This window comes from Chiloscyllium punctatum, chromosome 8 (genome assembly GCF_047496795.1).
Source record: "Chiloscyllium punctatum isolate Juve2018m chromosome 8, sChiPun1.3, whole genome shotgun sequence".
NCBI classification, from domain to species: Eukaryota; Metazoa; Chordata; class Chondrichthyes; order Orectolobiformes; family Hemiscylliidae; genus Chiloscyllium; species Chiloscyllium punctatum.
This window is the reverse complement of record NC_092746.1, coordinates 1,986,179-2,003,918: the sequence shown is the minus strand read 5'-3', so window position 1 is coordinate 2,003,918 and position 17,740 is coordinate 1,986,179. Positions and strand designations below refer to the sequence as shown.

At 39.4% G+C, this 17,740-nt stretch overlaps 1 protein-coding gene across 3 annotated transcripts in view; it reads left to right on the top strand.

Annotated features, from left to right (window-relative positions):
- chn2 (chimerin 2) overlaps window positions 1-17,740 on the top strand; it is a 367,748-nt gene that overhangs the window by 217,300 nt on the left and 132,708 nt on the right. Inside the window, exons 3-5 of one of the 3 annotated variants that reach the window (XM_072575033.1) lie at window positions 364-419; window positions 4,980-5,011; window positions 8,195-8,308. In XM_072575033.1, coding sequence (XP_072431134.1) covers window positions 364-419; window positions 4,980-5,011; window positions 8,195-8,308 — 202 coding nt within the window. Of the gene's footprint in view, window positions 1-363; window positions 420-4,979; window positions 5,012-8,194; window positions 8,309-17,740 lie in introns of those variants that run through there. The other 2 variants (XM_072575036.1, XM_072575037.1) reach the window with 2 other exon arrangements.

Genomic DNA, 17,740 nt, shown 5'->3' with positions numbered 1-17,740 from the left:
ATTATAATTAGTCCACTGTCAGTGGCTATCGAAGGGTATAAAGTTGGATTCACTTGTGTATGTTATTCTAACTCAGTATAAATATGTAAATTGCATAATCTCAACAGGCAAATGACCACTGAGTGAAAGGGATGCTCGGAGTTGAGGAGAAAAGTTGTATTTAGGAAGGTTCAGATTTGATGTGCTATATGGCATCACTTTGCATGTGGCACTGAATTGTCTGGCTTGTAATCTGAGTAATTACAGAGTAAACATGTCCAATCACAACTTTGGGATTTAGGTATTTATTCTTGTAATGTGTTGAATATTATGTCTTGTAATGTCTTTAATGTGCTAATATTACTTTGTTATGTTTTTGGGCAGTGTATCAGTTACAGCAAGAAGCCCCACGTCCGAAGAGAATTATCTGTCCTCGAGAGGTCAGTTGGAAATTGGACTTGAATAATGTGACAACACAGTTTGAGGTTTGAATAGCATGGGACGTTTTCATTGTAACTAATGATGGAGAAGGAATCCTGCAGCTTGTAGTCTGACCATCAGTATGGTGAAATGAAACATTATCTTGTCATGTGGCAAAGTTCACACCTGAAAATGATTTTCAGTATCAATGACAAAGTGAATTTAGTGTTGTAAACTAATAAATGCTTGACTTAGCACTTCACTATTCATCCTTCGGAGTTTATAATAGTGTACGATAGTTTCATATTAATTTCCCCAAGAATTTGAAACTAGCATGATTCTCATTAGCTTGGGTATCATGTCGCAAGTTTGTTGAAAAAGTCACCTACTTGAAATATAACACCTTTTTTGGCATAATTTTCCACCTAAATTACTTTGTCAACTCAGTACTGTGCTAATATTTAAATAACTCTTTTAATTTGTACTCTTCAGTTTCTTTGTGTTAATGATGTGGAATTGTACTGAATTACAATAGAATTCCTTCAGTAGTATAATGGTTTCTATATGCTTGAGTATTTCATCCATGTATTGAATGGATTAACAGGAATTTTGTAAAATTACAAAACAGAAAATAAAAATATTAACCAATTTTTATAGCAAATCATCTTCTGCTTCATCACTTTTAACAAGATCCTAACTATTAACAAGTATAACTGTTATCTTGTCATCAAGATCCTTGTCATCTTGACGTTCAACTGAGTTACTTCAAATTTACAAGGTTTTGCTGATGGCTAAGCTGTGAGTTTTCATGTATACATTTGCACAGCATATCATAGTGAAACTTATTTGGAAGATTGAAATTGCGTAAATTTGCTTTTGTGCTTTTTTCACTAGCTCTGCTCCTTGATTCAGACTTCTATACGATGAGTTTATAGTTATTGTACTTCTAAATAATTATGATACAATAATGGATTTTTGCTGGCTTCTGAAAGTTGGATTTTTATTTTGATAAAATGTTCGACCATTCTGTCTGTCTTGCATGAATATTTTTTTACTGGACCTTGCACTATTTTGCAGACGGCTAACCTTTGCTTGCTAATAGTTTGCCAGATGTTCATTTGCTTGCAGTAACATACCACAAATAGAAAATCCTTTCGGCGGTTTGAGCAGAAGCATGTTTGGAACTCTATAACCTGTATTCTGTCTCATTTGCTCCTCACATACTTCCTTGTGAGTCACACTACGTTCCGCTTCACATTGAATTTAAAATCCTGATTTCCTTGTTCAAATCCCTCCATGATTTCAAGCTGTCCAACCTCTCTCATACCTTCTCCTTTCTTTCCTTCAATGCCATTTACAATCCAACTCGCACCTTTACATGCTCCCTCCCTTCATCTTATCACTAATGGAAGAGCCTTCACTCACCCATCAACATTACCTTTTTTTTTCATAAAGCTCAGTTTAAACTCTCTCTTAACTATCCAACACCCACCCCCCCTTCACACTCACCCCAGTCCCTCTGAATTATGCTTCCACTTTTAAAGGCCTAAATTTAACCAATCCTTTGACACCTCTTCTAACTCCCACACCATTGCTTGATGTGCTAAGTTTTCTTTATCAACATGTTAGTCAGCAGAGGCTTTTCCCCAGGGTTGAAGTTCAATTACAAGGAGGCACAGGTTCAAGGTGTGAGGGGGAAAGTTTAAGGTAGATGTGTGAGGGAAGTTCTTCACTCAGAGTGGTAGGAGCCTGGAGATGGTGGAAGTAGGCACATTGGTGACATTTATGAGGCATCTGGATGGTTACATGAATATGGAGCAAATAGAGGGATAGCGAGTGAATAAGGGCAGAAGGGTTCTTTTAGTTTAGTTGGGGCATGATGATTGGCCCAGGCAGGGAGGGCCAAAGGACCTGTTCCTGTGCTATACTTTGCTTTTGTGCTTCTGTTCAGCAGTGGGTGGTGCATTTTTTGGAATGAGCTGTCCGAAGGAGTGGTGGAGGCTAGTACAACAACACTTCAAAGGCATCTGGATGGAACTTGAATAGGAAGGGTTTAGAGGGGCAAGGGTCAAATGTTGGCAAATGGGACTAGATAAACTTAAGATATCTGGTTGGCATGAAGAGTCTGCTTCTGTCCTGTATAATTCTATGATTATATAACCTCTTTTGTTTTTTCCATTTCCTCCTCTAGTTTTTTGGGGGATATTTTCTATATTAAATGCATCATATGCAAGCAAGTTGTTGTATGTAGAATTGAAAATACAGTAAAAAGAAAAGAAATTCCTAGTTTCATAGAATCATAGAGTCACACAGTATACAAGAGGCCCATAAAGTCTGAGCTGACAAAAACTACTCAAAATCTACACTAGTCCCACTTTCAACAGTTGGTTATGTTATTTCATGTCTGAAAATCTGTTGCTGGAAAAGCGCAGCAGGTCAGGCAGCATCCAAGGAGGAGGAGAATCGACGTTTCGGGCATGAGCCCTTCTTCAGGAATTCCTGATTCCTGCAGAAGGGCTCATGCCTGAAACATTGATTCTCCTGTTCCTTGGATGCTGCCTGACCTGCTGCGTTTCTCCAGCAACACCTTTTCAGCTCTGATCTCCAGCATCAGTGCACTCCTCACTTTCTCCTGTGTCATTTCATGTGCCCATCTGAGTATTTTTAAAGGTTGTGAAGTTTTCCACCTCAATGACCTTTGTCAGTGAATTTCAGATCCTCACCACCTTCTGGATGAAGTCTCTTTTTAACTTCCTTTCTAAATCTCCTTCTTTTTACCTAAAAATTATGCCCCCTTGTTATTGACCCATCAACTAAGGGGAACAGTGGTTTTCTAACCACCCTGTCCATGCCCACCATAAGTTTATATACTTCAATCAGATTCTCCTTCAGGCCTCTCTTCTTCAAAGAAAACAACCCAAGCCTATCCAGTTTCTCTTCACAGCTAAACTACTCCATCCTCTACACAATCTTGGTGAATCTCCTCTGCACTCCCGCGAGTGTAATGACATCCTTTCTTTCATGTATCAATTCATGTACCAGTGATTATAATCAAGTATCTCCCAGAACTGTGATTCAGATGGTGTAGAATATATCAATTTCTGTTGTTATCACTATAGTCCCATTATTGTTTGAAATTGTTTGATATAAATACCTATGGCAGTTGCCATCTAGTGGACTTTTCATAACATTACACTTGGACTTCCTAGTGCAATGAATCCAGGGAGTGCTTCAAACTGATTTTCTAGCATTTATTTACATTTCTAGTTTCAAAACTTAGCAGTGACATTTGGTAACTCAACAGGAAGATGTATAATAAGATAGTTTAATTTTGGAGGAGAGATTGACCTCCCTAAGATTGTACAGTATAGAAATCCATGAAATTATTGATTAACCTTTTTATGAAATTTGAATGATGTGAATGTAAAAGTTAATAGTTTTTCAACTAATCTTTATGAAGTTGAGCAGTAACAATGGTCATGCTGCTCTGGAAATAATCGTCTGACACATTCAAATGCTCTTTCTAGTGTTGTGATAATGGCTATTTTTTCTTCTGGATATATCATATGTTGAGGATCATGATTTAGATCTGCTTGTCATTGCTTTCTTTTCGAGTTTACTACCACCCCTCTTCCAACAAATTCCGAGATTAAGTATTTATGCATTTCATTTGCTGTTTGGGAGGTTTTTCTGTGTATGAGTTGTATGCATTAGCACTTCAGGATATCCTAGGTGACTTGTTAAGATGATGTCCATACATGAATGCAAATTCTTTCTTATTTTCGGAATCTAGTGATCTGGTAACATTTGGTTGGTAACAAGATTCATACCTGTAAATGTATTAATGTATGAGGTAAATCCTCAGCAATTCATTTAGCAAAATATATTTAAAGCAGAGCCATTTCATAGAAATGTCGTATTCTCAAGTCGCCCAAAGTGCTTTGCAAAGGTCAACAACAACTTGCATTAGTGTAGTGCATTTGAATATCATAAACTGACACAAGGTGCCTTACAAGAACAAAATTGTCAACAAGTCAAAGAAGGAGACATTGACACAAATAACTAAAAGCTTGGAGAAAGGGGTAGAGTAAGTTTCAAGTGTGTCTGAAAGAAAAGGATCTTAAGCAAGGATTTCTAGAATGTTATGGCCTGCATCACACCCTGCATTTCACAGATGCAAAAGTGGGAATACATTCCAGTTTGTCTAGTCTAGATCTGATTCCAAGACCAACTATCAGTCCAGGGCAGTATTAAAATTTGTTTGAAAATAAATTGTGGGTTCCTGCGTTTTTCTAGCACTTAACTTGTGGTCGAAGTATATATTGTACAATATCAGACATAAATGGATAAAGTAGGGCCATCTTCCATATTAGAGAATAAAATTAATATTTGAGGACTGCCATTTACAAGATGTGTATAATGTTTTGATTTTGAAGCACTTTTGTAAGCATACAGTATTTAAATTGTTTGAGAATGTTTCTGGTAGGTTAGGTAGCAAATTCCTTACTTATATTTCAGATCACTTGCTCTTCAAGGACCAATATACATATACGTTGCTAACAATTTTCTTTGGTTTACAGGTTGAAAACAGGCCAAAGTACTATGGAAGAGAGTACGTAAATCATTTTAATTTTTGTTAATATTTTAGACTGTGTTTTGCAAATAACAGAGCAAGAAGTACTGTAGATCGGATTGTTGTTAGAAAAGCAGTTATGCTGAAGAGTAATGTATTTACTTGGTTTATGCATGATTGTATTTTAGTTTCTAATGTATGGTGGCTTACAGTGGGATGATGATTTGAAATTTGCATTCTTTATCAATATTGTGATGTAAAAAGCAATCTTGTACCCTGGCACACGAGAAATAATTTTGATACCACATTGCAGCAGAGTACATTTCTATATGATAACACACAATAATGTCCTGATACCAGGGATGAATAAGACAAACAGTAATAAATTTGAGTGTTCCCTTTAAGTTATATTTTAGCAGACACAAGAATATCTTCAATTTTAGCTGTTACTTGACACAAGCAACATGTTTCTGAAATACTGTTCTGAAGAATCACTTACGAATGCTGTTTAATTGTTATCACAAAAGAAATGAATTCTCTAGTTTTCTCCAAAATGGAAACCTATGCTTGTCAATTTCCTTGTGTTATCAAATTATTTAGAGAGAAAAGAACAATAATTTTCTTGTCACTGCTTTAATGAGTGCTTTAATAGCTACGATCTTCTTTCAATTCCTATCATTTTACTCCGGGTTGCTGATTGATCACCTGCCTCCAACTCCTTGTGTCAGATATTCGTTCCACTTCCAATCCTGTTTGTCTTTCATCACTGCCACTTTCTATCTGCACTTGGGTCTTCCTGCTCTCCTTTCTGGCAGTTCAATATCCATCACTTGCCTCACCATTTTTCCCATCCCTTTTGGCAATGAGTGACCACATGATTTCAGTTTTTTCCAGCTACTTCCTTCAATGTCCCCGCAATCTTCACTGACCTTCTAAAGTAGTAATCCCTGATCTTGTCCCTTTCTTATTTGTCCATATGTGCATTTTCATATTTGCCTATCATTAGTAACCTTTGTTCCTCCTTTCCTGAAGTTGCTCAAGTTTCTGGACTGTGTAACAAGACCATTCTCTCAATTGTTTTGTTGATTGTGTTTTTCAGTTTTAGCAATATTTTTCTATTACAAAAAAGCCTCAGTGCACTTCTTTCAGTTACTCCGATGGAGCTAAACAACTCCTCAGTTTTTGTTTCCACATTTCTATCCCCTGCCACCCACAGGTTCTGCCAGGGGTGTTCACTTACTTCCTTCAGCTAAGTATTATACTGACTTTTTTCTCTTTTTGGAGACCTGACTGTTTCCACTTCTTTAACAAATCTATCTTTTCTTTTTATCATTCTTTTTGTTTTTAATCTGCCATCGAGTTTATTTTTCGAGGTTCTTTTCTCCCGGGTAATATTTCTTTCACTTTTCATCGGTTTTGCTAATCAAACTTGTCACCAGGCTTTTATGGTGCCCGTCATAACTTCAATTTCTCGTAACTATTTCTCCATCTGATTTCTCGATTCCCTCTTCCCTCTCCAACTGATGTTCTGGCCACATCTTGTCCATCACTGTTTTGTTTTCTTTGCAGCCAGTTCTGTCACCGAGACTCAATGCTGGTACATAACGACTGTAATGTGACTAAATTAATATGGAGAAATTATGTATAAATGGTGTGAATTTGTTGTTACAGTATGATGTTCAGTGACTGGCAACTTACCTTAAATACTATACTGTAACAATTAGCTAAGCACATTTACATTTCTCTGAGAATTAAATTTGGAGTCACTAAATTGTCTGCTGGAAAGGCCTGTATAAGTATTAGATGACAGTTCAACTTCTCCCAGGCAAAATTTCAAAGACAGTTAGCTTTGCCAAATAAAATGTGATAACCAGTGACATTAATGCAAGTTTGAGTTTGCTTTTCTTCACTTGTTCTTTTTTTTATAAAGAAAATCCTGTCTTTTTTTCTTCCCATTCTAAAGCTTCTGCGTTTCAGATAATTTACTTCTGTAGAGTCGGGAAAATCCATAACTTCACCTGTCTACAGATCAGGCACTTGTGATGGTTAACGTTTTATTTATCACAGTTGTTTTCTTCTAGCCCAGTGAAATGTTTGCAAATGTTATTCTAGTTGATTGCTACAAATTAACTGGAGTACAGTTTCAGCTCCTTGATGCATGACTATTCATTTTTCTGTAGATTAGGAATGAATGCTGAAAATTTGCTAACTCCATATTCAGGGTGGATTTATATGAGTAAATAAAGTGCACCTGTATTTTTCAAGATCTCTGCATGGCATACTCTGCACTGTAACTTGGGGTCACACCACACCACTGTCCTTCAGCTGTTTTCATATAATTAACATTGAGGCTTGTAATTAGTTGATAGTAATTCAAGCTTGAAGGTTACCTTGTAGATTTTTATCACCCTGGATTATGCTACAAACTGTAATAACAGCCATTACTGAAATGCCACATTTTTAAATTTAAAAAATGTTTTTAGATCCCATTGTATAAAGAGAGTAAGTTCAAATTGAATTATTTGAATAATATCATATTTGGAATTTGAGTATGTATTTATCAGATAATTATGCATCTTTTATATAATAATAATTAGTAAAAAATTTCAGTAGTCAGAGGCATGGTCTGTTGTATTCTCTAAATAGTTTTAATACTGAATGATTATACATACAAATTAATCATCAAAACAGGTAGCTGATCAGTATGGTTCCAATGTAGATCTTAGATCAAATTGTCTTTATTGACTATGTTTTGCTGTTCTGTTCTTTTGCTTTTCAACTATCAATAAAATTATAATTGGCAAAATTGATCAAAATGAGCAGATTTGTTAATTCTCAAGCAAGTGACATATTGTGGTTTGTAGCTTAATAAGATCAAGTTTGGATTTATTGTAAAAAATAGTTTTTGGAAAGTTAGTTCAAGGACTTTTGTTTCTATAGAAAACAACAATATTAATTCCAAGTTTGTAAACAAAATTACAAAGTGAAATGGTTACATAGCTATCATGTTACTTGTGTTCTGTGATCTCATCTCATGGGAGCCTGTGATAAAATGACTCGGTTGTTCCATTTCTGCTCTTTTTGGAAATTGTTTTTGAAGAGGGTTTGTTTTTGTGTAGAATGTCAATCCTGCCACAGTTAACACTTTTTTTTCCCCATCTATTTATGGTACCTTAATTTCTTTGTCACTTTTGTGATTTTTGCAGTATTTTCTTTTCTTAGGTTCCATGGGATGATATCGCGAGAGCAAGCTGATGAACTGCTTGGTGGTGTTGAGGGAGCTTATCTCATTAGGGAGAGCCAGCGTCAGCCTGGTAGCAACACATTGGCTCTGAGGTACATACCTGCTCTTGATGTCGATGAACTGAATAAATTATGTTGAACTTGCTTTTTTTTATTTGAGATGTAACAAACCTTGGCCCTCTTTTTTATTTCTGGAGTCATTGATCTAGAATAAGAAAAATAGAAATTTTAGATGATTCTCACTGTTGAGTTTTGATTCCTATAGGAGTCCAACTGTCTTAAGCTTTTGCTGTTTCATATCCTCCCTTTCCTGTGAATATTTCTATGTGTCTTCAAGTATCAGTCAGGTCACCTTGACTCAGCTCTTCTATGCAGCAAAAGCACAAGATCACATGTAAACCATGCTCTACAATTTAAAATGAATTTCAGAATGTTCAAACCATTTATAGCTGTAGATTAGGCTATGGCCTTAAGGTCTTGTTTTGCTTGCAAATTCAAATGGAGTACAGAAACGTGACAGAATTATGGTATATGTCCAGTTATGAGCCACTCTTCATAGAGTAATAATATTAGAATTGTGCATTAAGGCAACAGAACTTTCAACTTTATTCATCTGATGTTATTATTGCTACAAGACCTTGTTAGTTCTTGTATTCCACACAGCACACTGGATATATCTGTTAGGTCTGATTTCACTATGTTCAACCCAGTATCTGACATAAGGAAATAAATTAATACATGGCTATATTCCTAAAGTACAAATCCACTATGTAAAGTTTAAACTGAATTGAATAAATATGATCATGTGTGACATGGCATTAGGGCAAAATTTATCATTAAAGTTTCCATTTTATTGTAAAAACCTAACTAGTTTGATGACAGCCCCTATCTAGTCTACTCGTGATTCACTGACTGCCCCTGTCTGTTGAGGTGACCTTGTAAAACAGTCATTTGTAAGATGCCTGTTACTAGCAAATTATTAAAGGTATTGAGGAGGCCTGTTGTCAATTATAAATGTGTCACACAGGTGCAAGAGTCGTTCCCATTGACTGTGGACTGGCTTCCTCAACAAACTTTGGAGACTTGTATCCAAATTGGTAGACCTCTTCCATTACTAGTCAACCAATATAGTTTTATTCAGTTAGCCAGGTTGCTCCATGATGATTCCTGCTTATGTCCTGTCCAAGATATACTCAGTAGCAGCAGAGGCACAGGGTTGGACTATATAGCAACTATGACCTTGGACATATACAACTTTAACCTCAGACCCCCAAGGAGCCTCTTAGCTTCAGGTATAAGAAATACCCTGCTGAATGCCAATCACCTACTGACAAATCAGTTCTCACTTATATTTTACGCCACATAGTAAGGGAAGTTTGTTTTTGTTCACAATATTTGTTCATTGGATGTCAGTGTCCCAGGCAAGGCCACAATTTCTTGTGTACTTCATCACACACCTGACATCCGTAGTGCCTTGCAGATCATAGAAATACTTGGAAAGCCAGAAAGTGAATTAATTGCTGCAGAGTACCCTGCCTCTGGTCTCCTCTTGTATCCACAGTCAGGCTGGTTCAGTTGTTTTTCTGATAATTAGCAATTGCCAGAGAGTTGTTGAGGGGAGATTTGGTCCTGGCAGTGCTGATAAATATCAAAGGAAGTTTGTCAGACCCTCTGTTGGAGATAGTCATTATTTGGCGCCTGTGCAGCATGAATGTTACTTGCTACTTATCATGTTTAGCTTGGATGTTGTCCTGGGTTTGCTTTGTTGAGAACAGACTGTTTCGTTATCTGAGATACTGTGAATGGAATTAGAAACTGTACAAACATTAGAAATATCCCCACTTTTGAACTTACAGAGGAGTGGAGGTAATTAATGAAGCAACTGAAGGTGGTTGAACCCAGGACATTATCCTGAGAAAGGAGAGCTCTGTGCTGCAGTGGTGGTGTACCTGTTCCTGAGACAGGAGTCCCTGGTTCACATCGTACCCGCTCCAGGGAATGTAGTAACATCTTCCAACAGATTGGTTGGAAATACCTACCCCTGAGAAATTAAGGAGGCTCTTGTGATGCAGTGGCAATTTCCAAACTGTGGAGCAGGACGCCCAGGTTAAAGCCCACTTGATTCAGAGGTGTGTATTAATACCTCTGAGCAGTTGATTAGAAAATATCAATGCTGGGAAGCTGTTAGATAAGAATCCAGGCAGTGGAAAGATCTCCCTGATTCACATTGATTTCAGTTCTATCTGGGCTCCTTGATACTACACTTAATGAAATATTCCTTTGATATTAAAGGCAGTCACTCTCATCCCACCACTGCGATTTGACTCAATTGTCTGTACATGGGTAAAGTTATTAATGAGTCAAGAGTGTGGTGCTGGAAAAACACAGCAGGTCAGGCAGAATTCGAGGAGCAGGAAAACCTGACCTGCTGTGCTTTTCCAGCACCACACTCTCAACTCTAATCTCTGCAATCCTCACTTCTGCCTAAAGTTATAATTAGCTCTTCACAAAATGCAATGGAATACCTATGAACAGGTTATTGTTGATTAAATGTCACTCAATAGCATTGTCAACACACCTCACACCATTTTTATGTTAATTAAATGTAGACTAATGGAGCAGTACTTGGTCAGAGAATTTGTTCTGAACAGGGAATACCCGAGCAATTTTCCATATTGTTGAACATTAGTTTAGCAGCTTTTCTGGAACAGCTTGGCTAGAAGCCTGGTTAGTTCTGAAGCATAAATCTTCACTACTGTCAGGATGTTGTTTGAGTCCATTGCCTTTGTATCCAGTCTGCTCAGAGTTTTTTAATATATAATGGGGAGTGAATTATCTTAGTTGAAGACTGGCATTAGTAGTGGTGAGGACACCGGCGGGAGACTGAGATGAATCATCCACTCCACATTCTGGCCCAAGATGGGTGCAAGTGTTTCAATCTTGTCTATTACACACACAGGCTGAGAGCTAGCATTATTAGGTTTGACAGTAGACAATAGATGCAGGAGTAGGCCATTCAGCCCTTCGAGCCTGCACCGCCATTCAATATGATCATGGCTGATCATTCCCAATCAGTATCCTGTTCCAGCCTTATCTCCATAACCCTTGACTCCACTATCTTTAAGAGCTCTATCCAATTCTTTCTTAAATGAATCCAGAGACTGGGCCTCCACTGCCCTCTGGGGCAGAGCATTCCACACAGCCACCACTCTCTGGGTGAAGAAGTTTCTCCTCATCTCTGTCCTAAATGGTCTACCCCATATTTTTAAGTTGTGTCCTCTGGTTCGGCACTCCCCCATCAGCGAAATATGTTTCCTCCTGCCAGAGTGTCCAATCCTTTCATAATCCTATACGTTTCAATCAGATCCCCTCTCAGTCTTCTAAACTCAAGGGTATACAAGCCCAGTCGCTTCAGTCTTTCCGTGTAAGGCAATCCTGCCATTCCAGGAATTGACCTCGTGAACCTACGCTGCACTCCCTCAATAGCCAGAATGTCTTTCCTCAAATTTGGAGACCAGAACTGTACACAGTACTCCAGGTGTGGTCTCACCAGGGCCCTGTACAGCTGCAGAAGCACCTCTTTGCTTCTATACTCAATTTCTCTTGTTATGAAGGCCAGCATGCTATTAGCCTTCTTCACGACCTGCTGTACCTGCAAGCTTGCCTTCATTGACTGGTGGACAAGAACACCCAGATCTCTCTGAACAGCCCCTTTACCTAATTTGATACCATTGAGGTAGTAATCTGCCTTCCTGTTCTTGCCACCAAAGTGGATAACCAGACATTTATCCACATTAAACTGCATCTGCCATGCATCTGCCCACTCACCTAACTTGTCCAGGTCACCCTGTAATCTCCTAACATCCTCATCACATTTCACCCTGCCACCCAGCTTTGTATCATCAGCAAATTTGCTAATGTTATTGCTGATACCATCTTCTATATCATTAATATATATTGTAAAAAGCTGCGGTCCCAGCACGGATCCCTGCGGTACCCCACTGGTCACTGCCTGCCATTCCGAAATGGAGCCGTTAATCACTACCCTTTGTTTCCTATTAGCCAACCAATTCTCTATCCAATCTAGTACTTTGCCCCCAATACCGTGCGCCCTAATTTTACTCACTAACCTCTTGTGTGGAACTTTATCAAAAGCTTTCTGAAAGTCCAGGTACAGTACATCCACTGGATCTCCCTCGTCCATCTTCCGAGTTACATCCTCAAAAAATTCAAGAAGATTAGTCAAGCATGATTTCCCCTTCATAAATCCATGCTGACTCTGTCCTATCCTGTTACTATTATCCAGATGTGCCGTAATTTCATCCTTTATAATAGACTCCAGCATCTTTCCCACCACTGAGGTCAGACTAACTGGTCTATAATTTCCTGCTTTCTCCCGCCCACCCTTCTTAAAAAGTGGCACAACATTAGCCGCCCTCCAATCCTCAGGAACCAACCCCGATTCTATTGAACTCTGGAAAATAATCACCAGCGCATCCACGATTTCCCGAGCCACCTCCTTCAGCACCCTGGGATGCAGGCCATCAGGTCCCGGAGACTTATCAACCTTCAGACCTAACAGTCTCTCCAACACCAAATCCTGGCAAATATAAATTCCCTTAAGTGCAGGTCCTTCAGCCACTGTTACCTCAGGGAGATTGCTTGTGTCTTCCCCAGTGAACACAGATCTGAAGTACCCATTTAATTCCTCTGCCATTTCTTTGTTCCCAGTAATATATTCCCCTGTTTCTGTCTTCAAGGGCCCAATTTTTGTCCTAACCATTTTTTTGCCTTGGACATACCTAAAAAAGCTTTTACTATCCTCCTTTATACTCTTGGCCAGTTTACCTTCGTACCTCATTTTTTCTCTGCGTATTTCCTTCTTACTAATCCTCTGTTGTTCTTTAAAAGCTTCCCAGTCCTCAGTTTTCCCACTTATCTTCACTAAATTATACTTTTTCTCTTTTAACTTTATATGTTTCTTTACTTCCCTCGTCAGCCACGGCCGCCCATGTCTCCTCCTGGGATCTTTCTTCCTTTTAGGAATGAACTGATCCTGCAACTTCTGCATTATACACAGAAATATCCGCCATTGTTCCTCCACGGTCTTCCCTGTTAAGGTATTGCACCATTGCACTTTGGCCAGTTGCTCCCTCATAGCTCCATATTTCCCTTTATTCAACTGAAATATTGTCACTTCTGATTGTACCCACTCCCTCTCAAATTGCAGATTGAAGCTTATTGTATTATGGTCACTACTTCCCAATGGCTCCTTCACTTCGAGGTCACTGACCAATTCTGGTTCGTTACACAATACCAGATCCAGAATCGCCTTATCCCTGGTCGGCTCCAGCACCAGCTGCTCTAAAAATCCATCTCTGAGGCACTCCACAAAGTCTCTTTCTTGAGGCCCGATACCATCCTGATTCTCCCAGTCTACCTGCATGTTAAAATCCCCCATAACAACTGTAGTAACATCTTTGCGACAAGCCAATTTCAGCTCCTGATTCAACTTACATCCGACATCCAGACTACTGTTTGGGGGCCTGTAGATGACTCCCATGAGGGTCTTTTTACCCTTAGTGTTTCGAAGCTCTATCCACACTGACTCTACATCCCCTGACTCTAGGTCCCCCCATGCAAGGGACTGAATATCCTCCCTTACCAACAAGGCCACCCCACCCCCTCTGCCCGTCAGTCTGTCCTTACGATAGCACGTGTAGCCTTGAATATTCGTTTCCCAGGCCCTGTCCCCATGAAGCCACGTCTCAGTTATCCCCACAATATCGTATCTGCCAATTTCCAAAAGAGCCTCAAGCTCATCCACCTTGTGTCTAATGCTTTGTGCATTCATATATAGAATTTTTAATTTGTTACTGCTCTCACCCTTCCCCTCAACCCTTATTTCACTCAACTTTACAGCATGATGCCTTTTCCAGTTTTCTGCCTCCTTGATACAGTTGTCTTTCTTGACTTCTCTTGTTCCAACTACCCCTTCAATTTCCTTTTTAAACATCCAGCTTGTCCCCTCCCCCCCGCTACTTAGTTTAAATGTAGCGGTGTTGCAGCAGAAAACCTGCCTGCCAGAATGCTGATCCCTGATCTATTAAGGTGCAAGCCGTCTCTCTTGTAGAATTTATGGTTACCATAAAATATACCCCAGTGATCCAAGAACTTGAAACCTTGCTTCCTGCACCAGTTCCCCAACCACACGTTCAAGTCCATTATCTCCCTGTTTCTGGCCACACCAGCCCGAGGAACTGGAAGCAAACTGGAGATAACCACCTTGGACGTCCTGCTTTTTAGCCGCCTTCCTAGTTCTGCGAAGTCTCGCTGTAGTATGTTCCTCCTCTTCTTCCCGACATCATTTGTGCCGACGTGTACCACCACCTCGGGCTCTTCACCCTCGTCCTTGAGGATGTCCTGCACTCTGTCCGCGATGTCTTTCACTCTAGCACCAGGAAGGCAACACACCATCCTTAAATCCCGTCTGCTGCCACAAAAACCCCGGTCAGTTCCTCTCACGATGGAGTCCCCTATTACCACGGCTCTGTGCGATGTCCGACTCTTCCGCTCTGCTTCTGCGGCAACTTTTGATTGACAAACATGGCCGCCTTGCGAACTGGCAGTGTCATCAGACTCTACTGTATCCAAAAGCTTCAACTTGTTCCTGACAGGTACTTCTCCCGGCGTCTCTTGCACCTGTCTCCTCTCTGCCTTCCTCATCGTCTGCACTCTTCTGCTCTCTTCTGGCATGATTGGTGTAATAACATCACTGAAGGTCTTGTCCAGAAAGATCTCGTTCTCTCGGATGAGCCTAAGGTCTTCGAGTTCTTTCGTCAGTGCTGCAATATGCTCGGTCAATTGCTGAATGTGCGCACACTTTCCACACATATACGAGCCAGACACACCAGAGTCGTTGACCTGCCACATCAAACACGTAGCACACTGAACCAGCTTGGTTAAGTTTGTGGAGTTAAGTTTCCTTTATTTGTTAACTTGTCCTCTACTGTTCACAATTGGGCTGTCAGCAGTGTTGGTCTTTCATCTGATCATTATTTATGAGCGCATTCTGAATGGAGGACTTCGATACCCGCAGAAAGAACAGCTTGATTGTGTTATTGTGGATAAACTGGACACTTTCTTGATGCTTATCACTTTGCATAAGTTAGTGGTCTTCTGCTCACAAACTACCTGTTGCCGACCGAGCTGGGAATTAATATACTTAATAAAGTAACGTCTTCTGAAAACAAATTTATTTTTCTCTCAGTGAAAGCCTCTTTACTCGGGTAATGTGTCATGCCTGCCATGCTCATTGGAATGGACTGAGAAGAGATTTGCCAACCTAGAAGTGGGCATTCATGAAACCTGTCCCTGAGTAACAGCAGAATTGCACACCAACACAATTTGTCACCACATTTCATGATGTATTTCTCAATTCTCCATCACCATCAAGTTGAAAGATCAGTAGGGAGGGCATAAATACCAGAACCAGTCAGGCACAATTTAGCAAATCTACAATGCAAGGTTTTAACTGGAGTTTAGCAATTCCACAATTAGTAAATCAAGGCATTTAAACTGTAATAAGTACCTCAAAGTTTATGCATTGCTAGACTAAATGTACCTAGCTTTCTAAGCTTGTCTGAGTAATTATGTCTGTAAGTAGGAATCATGTTTGTGGCCCTCTTTAGTAAAGCCTCTGTCATCCAATAACAGCAATAACTCAGTTAACTTAAAATGTCCCAAGACACTCGACTGTGCGTTAGAAAATGGAATCCAATCCCTAAAACACAGGAACTAGCATTGGGTGATCTCCAGTTTTCAGAGGGTGGAATGTGATTCAGGAGTGTAGTTCAGCCAGGATTTTGTTCAAACAACCAAATGTAGAGGTTAAAAATACATGAATGAGCAGTTCAGCAGCCAGTGGGCTGAGATGTGTGAAATTGGGTGTTTGTATGAGTTAGTAGTGTTAGAGATTATGAATTTAGAAGCTTACATTGTTTTATATATGACACAAAGAATGCAAACAGGTGGATTTTGCCAGGAAGAGGGAGGGAGTCAGCAGCTAGGGAATAGAGTTTGAATTGAGGACTAAAATAATGGCTTCAGTCCTTGCACTATTTAAATTGAAAATATTTCTGTTAATTCGGTACCAAATGTCATGTAAGCAGCCTGATACACGCTATGGTGATATCATCATATGAGAGGACCAAAGTTGAATAGTGCTTTGAATGGGGTCCAGCCAAAATATAATTACCTACTGTTTACAAACAAAAAGTCGATAGCGAATGTATGGTTTAAACTGAGTAGGGCTTATAGAACAGAGTGATAACAGTACCTAAGGAAAAGGGAGGTTGCAAACAGAAGACAGAGGGCAGTGGAGCTCCAGCAGAGAGTGACTGCTTTAGTGAAAGAAATAGATGAAGGAAGCTATTAAAACATAACAGTACCCTTTTCCTCCACTGAGCTTGAAAGTTCATCTCCATAAGATGGAAATGATTATGATAAACTGGACTTCCGTGCTAGAGGCCTGAGGAAAGGATTAAACAAACACGTTACTGACTGAGAACCATATTGTTGGACAATTAGGATGACAGCAGGACTGCAAACACTTCTCAGTGGGGAGAACATCTCAGTTTAATGATGTGAGTGAGATTGTTTTGGCAAGGATAGTTCCATACACACCAGTAATGCTGTTCAGCTAATGCACACCACATTGTATATTATTCACTTTCAGAAGAACATGAGAATAGGAGTTGATCATCCAGCCCCTCAAAGCTCAAGCACCAGTCAGTAAGATCATGGCCGATCTGGCCCAGGCTCAACTCTTCTTCTGTGCCATCTCCTCTTAATCCTCCACTCCCCAACGTTTCAAAAAATGTCTATCAACTTCCATTCAAGTACCTTCAGTGACGTAACCTCCACAGAATTCCAGACATTCAGTACTCTCTGGGAGAAGGATTTCCTTTATGTTTCAGTTTTAAATGAGTGTCACATTCTATAATATGTTCCCTAGTTCACGATATCCCTTCTAGGAAATAACTTCTCAACAAGCCCCTCAGAATTTTGTCATGACACGGAATAAACCCTCCTGTTTACTTTAAACCAACAACACAGAAAAGATATATCCCATACAGTAATCTGTGAGAATTCGAGAAGCCAAGAACTATTCAAAGTAGAAATTAACGATTTTATTTCTTAAAATATAACAGAGAATAATTGACTAACAACTATTTACAACTCTTTCCTTTAACCTATCTTTTACCTTCCCTTCTATAATACTAGTCCGATAAAACCTCCCAATTAAGATTTACCAAAAATTCAAGTTTTCAAAACCAGCCAGCTGTCAAATCTTCTGTTTTGATCTTCCTGTGTCATCTTTTCTTCTTCTTGGGCATTATGCTTCACAGGTCACAGATCGATAAAGGTACCTTTACGAGAGCTATTCTCCGGGCAGTCTGCAGATGTCACTGGCTTGCAGTTCTCCTCCCAATTGTTCAATTTTCCCCTGTCTTATACCTCCAA